We start from the raw sequence: 10,700 nt of genomic DNA on the forward strand, positions 1-10,700 counted from the left end.
CTAGGTCCAGATGGCATGGCAAGAAGCAATTTAGCATGTAATACATTTGAGCTTGTATTTATTAAACCATCATCAATCAATTAAAGGTTGTGGCCCTATTCAAATACTATATTGTTTACCCAAAGACATTTATAGTATCACATATCAAGTAAAAATGAGGGGGCAGGAGCAATTATCAAAATTACTTATATTTAATGTATTTTATGTTTCTATTTCAGGATCTACCAAAACTCAATAGTTCTTTGAAAATTCAAATGTCCAAAGGTAATTGCTAGTTATTTTATTATAATAAGGTTCTACTTTTAAATGTATATTTTTCTACTACCATCACCTACAATGTTGTCATTATCAATATCATCATCATCATCATCATCACCATATTCATTATCATCATTATCATGGGTATATACATTTTAATAAAAATAGAAATACAAAAACATTATTGATAACCTTTAAATATTTATTGTTATGTTATTTCTGATTTTGTTAGAGAATAAATACTATATAAACATTTAAGAAAATATTAAAATTGGAAAACTTATAAAATGTTTAAAAAGTTTGAAAAATTATTACACATACAAAGTTTGAAATATCAAGAAAAGCAATTGGAAAGAATAGTAATTAAAATCTAAGAGAATATGAAATTGAAAAACTTGATTGTACTGTACATAACAAAGTTGGAAATGTCATGAATTGCAATTATGTTTATTTTTATCTTTATCTTTATTATCACTGAACTGCAGCTGTCATGGATTGGTCTTAATCGCACTGTGAATGACAATAAAGTGTATCTGTATCACCATATTCATTATCATTAAATGACTTCTCGTAACCCGAGATCTTCTAAACAACATCTACTTCATGTGAAAATCCATACATATGGCAGACGATCACTTTCATGTGTAGCTTCTGTTTTATGGAACACGCTTCCTTTTCACATTAAAACTGCCATAAATGTTGCCATTTTCAAAAAGAAACTAAAATCTTTTCTGTAAAGCATTTCAATCTCAATAACAGCAATGCTGATACTACAATTATTATTATTATTGAAGATAAATGCATTAACAGTTTTGTGCACTTTAAAATTATACACGTTTTCAGCGCCATAGAACATTACATCATGTGATGGAATTTGACGCTATACAAGTTATTTCGATTGATTGATTGATTGATTGATTGAATATCATCACTATATTCATTATCATTATCATCACCACCACCACTTGCCATCAACGCTGTTGCCAACACCGCCAACACCACCACCAACATGATCGTTAAATATCATAAAAACTGTTTTTTTAATCATCAAACTTTCTAAAAATAAACATTAGAAATGTATTATTGTTATTATCCAGTCCCAGGCTCCTGTGTCAGTTCCTGTCAAAGGAATTTTTCCCACGACCAGAAACAACTCCATTCCCTAACCGTCAAAATGGGACTTAGTCTATGTAGAGCATCGTGTGTTTATGTTTGTCTTCTGTATGGGATAGGCCACTTATAAAAGTGATTTAAGTTCACTGATTGGCATATCCTTGGGCTTTAAACAATTAATAAAATAAATTAAAAATTGCAATGAAGGTAGATATTAATCATCATATTTTTTCAACTTAACTCTTATTTTCATTTTTTTATTTATGTCCAGGTGAAATATGCAGGTCAGAGTCCGAGGACCGTGGTATCCCTCTTTTGTACGATGTACTAAAGACGTACCCGGGAGTTCCTATCAACATTGATATAAAGCGTGATGATGATGAGTTCATTTCGAAGGTACTAAATTTGATTTTGTCTTGATCCTGCTGATTAAATTTAAATCAAAATCTAAATTCTTTTTGCCATTCTACCCCATGTTCTTAACTTTAGCTTTCCCGCAACAGTGGAAAAGCTTCACAAAGAGTTTCATCTGATTCCATAGAGTAAAATAGGAACACATCTATTTTGTTTTTCATGCCTTAGCAACAGTTTCAGAAATTATTACGGTTGCTTTCTTCAGGCCAAGGAACCCTTGGATGACCATAGCAGTAGCAGCAACAGCAACATTGCTACAGTAGTCCAAATAAACCAAATCAATTATTGTTTATCATTGCAGGTTTCAAGTATGGTTAAGGACTTTGATAGAGAAGAAATCACAGTATGGGGAAACTTTAGAGAGAGTATTGCCAAAAAATGCTACAAAGAGAACCCTAAGATTCCCCTTTGTTTCAGCGTCTGGGGAGTGACAAGGGTAGTGCTACAGTTCTACTTAGGCCTCCTTCCATTTTGTCCAATTAAAGAGCAGTTTTTAGAAATACCTATGCCAAGTATATTTACAAAGTACTGGTAAAGTATAATTATTTTTTTTATTATATTTTTCATTCTTATGCAAGGTGGAATCAGATTGTATGTAATATACCATTTATATAGTCCTGTATTATTTTTTTGTAGTTATTTGCGGTTTGTCGGGGTTTCAATCCCTTGCTGTGCATTTTGCTTGTGTCCTTGATCAAGGCACTTTATCTGCGTTGCTTCTCTTCACCCAGGAATCTAAATTGGGTAGCTGGTGGGGTTGCCTGCTCCTGAGCTGATGTAAGCAGCAGCAACACCTAACACTAGAAAAATCATATTATTTTTTTGAACATCGTACTCTAGCTTTTCGTAACACTATTTTGTGTTCTTGAGTAGACACAAACTGTTCATGTTAATTTCACAAGGTAAATGGAAATTAACAAGAAGAAATGCATTCAACATTTTAATTGTCCAAAGCTTTTGCTTCATACATATTTTTTCTTGTAAAGCTTGTATTCCCATGTCTCCCCTCATTTATAACTCCATTATTTACTAGTCCAGCAAAAAATCAAATTCAAACTACTTCTTATAGTCTGCAAATTTCTTTCGGGCATATGCTCAGTGTACATCTGGATCGCCCTCTACCATACGCCTTGTCGAGCCAATGATCCGTAAAAGCGTATCGGCGAAGACTCTACAGCAGCTCAATTATGGAATCTTCTGCCTCCTTCAATTAAGAAATTTAACTCTGTTAGACAGTCAGTGGTGGATCCAGGGGCCAGGGGGGGGGGGGAGGTTCAAGGGGTTCAGACAAACCCCCCTGTGAAGAAACGTAACAAAATACTATTGGTTCCTGGCTTACAAAAGGCATTACCAACCATCTTGCATCGTGCGGGACGGTCCCGCATTTCAAAGTGATTTTGGATGTAACAAGCATTTGGCAGAAACACATGCGTGATCTTAAATTTGTCACGCATTTAGTCTACGCATGACGACGAATAATCACGAGTTCAGGGAAAATATATTTAAAATTAGAAGAAATTAGTTTTATTAAAAATATAAAACAATCAAGCAGTAACTTGAGTCATTAGAGAGCTTTCGTTATCTCGTTTGAGATTCAATTCACCGAAAGCTTTGGCGGCGCATGCTGTCTTGCGCATTCATTGTCACAACTAATGTTGATTATGTGCAGTTGTTAACATCAAACATGCACACAGTCATGTAAGTACAGTATTTACGTGAATACTTAATTAACTGACGCGTTACTAAAAATTGATTGGTATGGTTAACTGGTTCTGGTTATGGTGGGTAAGGCTGACCTCCTATGTGTAGGACCATGGTTCCTAATAGGTGTTAGGCCCATTTAGATTTAAATTAGACCCATGAAGCTATCCAAAAATAAAAACAAATTAAATTAAATATTTTGATAAATAATTTTCTCATTATAAATGAAGACAACAATGAAATTCCTAAAAAATATATTATATATATATATATATATATATATATATATATACTCGCCACTGAGGAAGGACTAGTGTTGTCCGAAAGCTCTGGTTCTATTTCTGGCTGTTTACTTACGTTTACTCTTTAGCTGTTGCTTATCATTTTTGTATCTCTACTGAGATCCAGCCATTGTTTCCCACAGCATTGTTGTTTTCCAGTATTTTGCCTTTTAATCTATATATATATATATATATATATATTAACTACCAAAAGTCAGAAGAACAGAAGCTTGTTATTTTTAATGTATTTAATCTTGAATTTTCTGTTTCTTAATTAATTTTAAAAAATTATTTTAAATACAAAAGAATTTGTTTTTGTATTAGTTTCAACTTCATCCAAAAAGAAGTTTCTGTAATATGGGAGAAATTGTTTTTTTTTTTTTTTTTTTTTCCTTGTTTTCAAAATGTCTTTTAAATTTTGATTTTTAATTATAAAAAGATCATGCATGTGAACATGGCTCCTATTGTATAGAAGATGAATGTGCTTGTTGGTTTGTACACAAGCTTGTCTTTCAGTCAGGTTAACCCACTAAAATCTAAAAAAAATAATCTGCTATCAAAAAACACCAAAAATTAAGTTAGTTCTACTGTAGCTATATCTGGAAAAGTCTGGGAAGATTTTAAAATTTAGTAGATTCAAAATCGAGGTGGTTTGAGGCTTTACTTTACAGAATATAGCACTATTACAGTGGCTACTTGCCACCTGCTAATTTTCCCCACGAATTGTTTTCTACCTAGAGAGTTATTCCCCAAGCTATTATCCCCCCCCCCCCCCCCTTTTTTTTTTTTCTTCTTCCCCCCCCCCCCCCCCCCCATCAACTTATTTTCATAATACTTTATAAGAGGGAGAACATTATTTTTCTTTTTTTTTTTTATTTTGTGTTTTCTCTATATCAATTAATTATTGTCTAGTCGTTGTAAGGTTACACTAAAAAGGTGTGCCGATGATACAAAAGTGTTATTCAATCAATTGACTAATTGACTATTGATGCATTCGCAACATTGTAGAAACCTTTTAAAAGTTTAAATCCAGTTTTACATAAGAAATAGAGGAAAGAAAACAGGATATTATAACATGTTTCCTCTTTTGGAATTTCGATGTCACGCCTATTTTCTAGTAGTTCTATATGCCCATATTTTTCTGCATCCACAAAAAACACTCAAGCAAGTAGCGGAAGTATTTTTTCTGTACTTCTACAGTACTTTTGAGGTCAATGCCCATTAGTGATTCTCTTCTACGATATGCCTACTTATATTTCAAATTATGTGTTACGGTTATGGTAGCAAATACGCCTATATCATTAAATATATTTCATTTAATTAATGTTATTTAATTTGTTTATCTATCAGAAAATTAGGTCAATTTATGTTTTATAATGTATGCATATTATATATATTTTTAATGGTTATGTTACTAACGTTTATTATACACCGAAAGCAATTTCTTATTGTTTTAACCAACTAGGATGTGAACAGAATATTGATAATTATGTATGTATTCTTTGCTTAAAGTTACAGAATTTGTTACCAAATATTGTAACAAAAAGTAGAATTCGAAATTATCAAAAACATTATAAAGACTTGCTTAATTACCGGTACTCAGATATTATCTTTTGGCCTTTGAGCCCAACTTAAAATAAATGTTGGCCCTTTAAACAAATTAATTAAGAATCAGGGGTGTAGGAGTATAACAGGAGGGGTAGAAAGAGTGTCGAATGTTAGGGAAGGTTCACTTTTTTCATTCATTTTTTTGTTTGTTTGAGTGATGAATGTTTGTGTACATAGTTCGGGTGCTCAAATTAAACATACATTGAAACTCGAATTGTACATGGCTTTAAAAACATTTTTGTTTATGTACCTGATATTGTCAATAAACACTCCCTAAAAACAGCTTAAAAATGCTCAGATTGTCAGAACGCCCAGAGGGTTGGGGCCCCCCAGAACCCCCACCGGGGCCCCAACCCTGGACCCTAGCAGGGGCTCTGCTGGCCGCCGGCCCACGTTTCTAATCACGCATTTCAATTATTTCAGGTTGGTAACTATGTAACCTACCTAGGCATAGGTTGGCAGATCGGACAAAATAGGCTTAGCTCAACTACTGTAGCATTCAATTAAATACCATTAAAAACACTGTTGTGGCACGACGTCGTAATAATTTATGTATAAAAAGTGTGTTCTTCATGCCTATCATTTCATTGATCTATGGAAGAAAGTATCCAACTACTCAATAATGTTGGAATATAGAATACATGCCAAGTTGGAGGTACAGCAGCTAGAGGCTTGAGATTTAACAGAAAATAAACCCAATTGACGTGAGTCGAGGGCCTGTCCAAGGGCCCAAAAAAATTTTGGGCTTAGATGCTCTCTGGTGCACTCTGAATATTTCTAGTGCTGATATTAAACCTTAAAACAAAAACAGGAACAATAGAGTTTTCGATGATATGGGCCTGATATAATATAGAATTACGAAGGTTTATAGTATTTCGATAAAAAGTTTGGGTTTAATCAAATAAAGCTTGAGATCATTGGAAAAGTGTGAGATTTTAGAGGAGAGGCTTGAGAGCTTGAGGTTTGTTCGAAAAGCGTGAGGTTCACGCCGGATGCATCAGACTTGGTATGATATAGGCCTAATAATATATTGACTTTATTTTTGATTTATTTTCTATGGTATAGGCCTAAGAATGAGATAAAATCACCTGACCTTTTTTTTAAGAGGTAAACCTTGAATTTTGAAGAAATTAAAGGTCATTAAAAGACACCTCAGAAGTCGTGAAAGCTCATTTCTGGCCATTTAGGAATCAAGATTTTCCCGGGGGAGGATTTTCGTTTTGGGGTTTATGGGAAAATGAACCCTCCTCTTTCAAATCCTGGATCCGCCCCTAGACAGTTAAAGGCATGCCTTCAAACCAGTCTTTTCAATTGAGCTCAGGGCATGTCGTTTTTTTTAAGTACTTATTTCATTTTAATCTTGTACATTTTAATTTTCCATTAATTCCTGTGTTACTGTAGTAATGATAGTTTTCTTATTTGCTAATATTGTTTGTCTCTTCTTACAGGGGTGAAGAGCTTACTAAATTCCAACGAATGCTTATAATTGTTGTTGACTTTCTAATTATGAGCAAGTTTCTATTTTCACATCTTAAGAAAAGAGGAATTGAGGTATGAAATTCTATTACAAAGATTTTCTTATATCCAAGTTTCAGAAATTCCAATATTCGAGGGATTCAGATCAATTGATTTTAAAAGGCTTTGAAATGAATCAACTTTATAAATTTGTAAGACTTCTGATATTTAAATGCAACATGGATAATTTATTGTTCAAAGAGGAATCAAAATTAGAATTAAATGTTAAATCAAAATATTTGCATTCATCCAGTATAGGTGCCTATGAATTCAGGTTATTAATCAAGATATCGAAGTATCATCATATTTATCATTTGCAAAATCACTCAACGGATTGAATAGCATTCCAGAAATTTCATTTGTTTTAACATAATCTAGGTCAATATACGAATTATGAAAAGGAAGATGCAAGAAGTAGTTATCATTCATATTGAACATATAAGTTTATATACAATCCTATCAAATATGTCGATGCACAGACATGAAGTAAGACATTGGTAAATGCCCATCACAATAAATGACTGTAGGCCAATACATAAGAAAAATAGAAAAAAATGTTACAAAGTGATAACCATCAAGTGAAATTTAGATAATTCCCCATCAGCTGCACACAGGAATGTTGATTAAGTGCACTGTACCAACATCTATACATATGTTCAGGTATACAATGGTAGAAATAAAAAATAAAAAGAACACGGCACAAAAAGTTATGAAAAATTATAAAGAGAAAATAACATAACACAGAAAAAAATTAATAAATATCTTCTGAACATGCAATGCATGACTCATAGGCTCACTCATTCAAAGTAGAAATCGTAAATTTGGCTGGGACCCTGGCGAACCACGGCAGCCGCAGAGCAGCGCCACCCAGCTTACTGCAACATATAACCCGCCTCTCTCAATATGAGGGTTATTCAAGGAGCCAAGTGTTCAGACTCCATTTATAACCTGATGCTGGCCAGGTTTGAACCAGGGTTTTCAGCACAAGAAGCAGGAAAATATCTCTCTGCCAATCGCTCAGGTGAACTGGGATCTTTAGTGCAAGAAGCCATAACAATTATCAGCCGCTCTTTCTCTCATTACTTGCTTTGTCAGATCTTTAAGAATCAAGTCAATGAAATCAAAACACTTCAATATTATCCCATTTTTCTTTCTAGGTTTACTTGTGGGTATTGAATGAAGAAGAGGACTGGGAGAGGGCGCTAAAACTTGGCGCTTCCGGGATCATGACCGATTACCCAGAACAGCTTAAAAATTTCATGCAATCAAAGAATCATATACTCAACGACAACGAAGAGGAGCATCTAATCGAGAAAGATGACCAAAGTGTCGCATCTAAATGAACACATTGAGTGGCTGCTTCTGACAAGTGTCAGTTGTTACAAGTTGTGTTCGTATGTAAATTTGTGTATACGCGCACCTTGTATATCTGTACTGACACATGTGCTTTTTGTACTTACAATCGTTGATACATATTTCAGCAAACATCTGTACTTGGATTTACACTCATCAAAAGTGAAAGTGTGATTTTTTTTTTAATGATTTTGTAGGAGTGTTTTACCCACTTAATACTTAAAACCAATTTAGCAATTTCACAAAAGTTCCACCATTAAAATTAGATACCGATCTGGAGTTCTTTCCATTACAAAATACCTGCCAACCACCCACCTGTGATAATAAGTAATAAATCACTATCAGTGCTCTTATGTCCCATCATCCAATAATCTTTCTGTCTATATACATCTATATAGTTTGTCAGCTATACAGTATTACATGTTTATCTTATATCAATCAATCTATCTTTACTAATAGATGATATATATCTTTTGCATTTAACAATTGATTTACTTCCTTCCTGTGGTCTGCTCTTGGTACTGGGCTATATATCAACAAATCTACAGTCTATATGCATATCTATATAGCCATCAAGCTAATAAATATTCATATAAAATTATAGCCCCTCCAATCGATTTGGCTGAGACGTCGAGGGAAAAAAATTTCATACCCTGGACAAGGGGTCTTAAACCATCTCTTGTGTAAAGGCTGTAGAGGGGTCTTAAACCATCTCTTACGTAAAGGCTGTAGTTGGCAGCGCCCTGCCTTACCATTTGACCTCTCAACTCACCCTATTTACAATTTATAATCTGTATAAATGACCATATACACATGTATACATTATAAGTATGTAGATACAATTATTGTTACGCCACCGTATGTTGAGAAATAGGTCTTGGGAACAATTTAGTACAAAAGTAATAGAAATATTTATTATCAAAACAAGTACACAAATTTGTATATTTAAGAAGCTAAACATTATACTGCCCAACCACAGTGTTATACCTCATGTCTCATAGACAGCATAACCCTAGGTCAGTATTAAAGGGGAGGGGGGTGAATATTTGTATCTGATACAAAAAAGGCCAAATTAGTCGTGCATAATTTCTGCTTTGTGTATTATAATTTTTATTGCAGATATTCACTACTTCTTTCTGTCATCTTGTCAAAATATGATTGACATACTATATTAGTGTAAACTGTATTTTACCAGTTACACACCATTTTAACCCAAAGATCTCTTTTAAACAGTACATTTTCTGAGCAGATGCCCTTTCAGCCATGTTATTTCTGTGTTGAGTTGTGTTCCTCTGACTTCTTAAAAAATTCTGAGCAATAAGCTACAATTTTAGATTTTTAAATATAAAATGTTTCATGTTTTGTAAAGTGCCTAGAGATCTGTGATCCATTAGGCACTATGTAAATGCAGTATTGTTGTTGTTATTATTATTATTATTATTATTATTATTATTATTATTATTATTATTGTGTAAAGATCATATTTTAAATGTCTAATAACATGTTTAGGATTGTTGCGTGTTCTGAAATAATTATTTAATTTTTTTTAAATTTTATTTTAAATTTGAAATGTTATGTAATATAAAGCACATATATATATGCCTGCCCTCTATACATACACCTTTTTTATTTTATCTTCTTTATCTGATTTCTTCTTCATAATAGTCAAAATACTTATCTTTCTACTTTGGACTCATGAAATGAAATATTGTTTTTGTTTAACCGAATATACCATACCCACCTTATTGCCCAATAACTACACTAATTCAGTGTATAAAACATCCTACCAGTGTTAGGCCTACAGATATTACAGACAATGAATTTTGTAGCCAGAATTCACATAAATATACTTTAGAATGTAGAATTGTAAATTGTTTTCATTGTTCACTTTGAAGGTCTGAGAAAACTGGATTAAAAATTTGTATAATTGAATGACCGTTAAATAGGATGGCAAGTAAGTGGACGTTTCCATTCCTTGGATATTTTTGCTAAGGTCGCACAAAGGGACAGTTTAAAAACATACACAAACACATGCATTTGTGGGAGGCATGTTTTTGTTCATTTTTATTTTTTTTGTCCTAGGAACAATGAAACTAACAAAAACAATATCAACAATATTTATATATAATTTTTTTTATTGTTATTATTAACAAAGTATTATAATATTTCTGAAATAGTTTATTTTCTTGTAGCTAAATACCATTTTTAAAATCCTTTTTAAATCTATGCATAATTTCTTTTTGCCAGAATAAAAAAAAAATCATTCTTGTACTTGCTGGTATGAAAATGTTATATGATATCAGTGATTTTATTTGGAGTATAGCTATTTATCGAAATCCAGACAACTCTATATATACTTTGTAACATTTTCTGTAACTATCCGTATATTATTTTGCAATTATGTAAGTATTGTATAATTATTCTATAGCTGCACATGTGTTATAAAATATAACAAAT

The 10,700-nt window shown here is 32.7% G+C and overlaps 1 protein-coding gene across 2 annotated transcripts in view; it reads left to right on the forward strand.

Annotated features, from left to right (window-relative positions):
• LOC117105241 (lysophospholipase D GDPD1-like) overlaps positions 1-10,694 on the forward strand; it is a 21,973-nt gene extending 11,279 nt beyond the window's left edge. For both annotated transcript variants that reach the window (XM_033246325.1, XM_033246326.1), the window contains 5 exons: positions 219-264; positions 1,643-1,767; positions 2,087-2,316; positions 6,824-6,926; positions 8,048-10,694. In XM_033246325.1, the coding sequence (XP_033102216.1) occupies positions 219-264; positions 1,643-1,767; positions 2,087-2,316; positions 6,824-6,926; positions 8,048-8,233 (690 nt within the window). In that variant the 3' untranslated portion in view covers positions 8,234-10,694. The remainder of the gene's footprint in view (positions 1-218; positions 265-1,642; positions 1,768-2,086; positions 2,317-6,823; positions 6,927-8,047) is intronic.
• The last annotated feature ends 6 nt before the right edge of the window (positions 10,695-10,700 follow it).

The sequence above is a fragment of the Anneissia japonica genome, unplaced genomic scaffold (genome assembly GCF_011630105.1).
Source record: "Anneissia japonica isolate Jap-2015-1 unplaced genomic scaffold, ASM1163010v1 scaffold287726_len2788222_cov184, whole genome shotgun sequence".
Lineage (NCBI taxonomy): Eukaryota > Metazoa > Echinodermata > Crinoidea > Comatulida > Comatulidae > Anneissia > Anneissia japonica.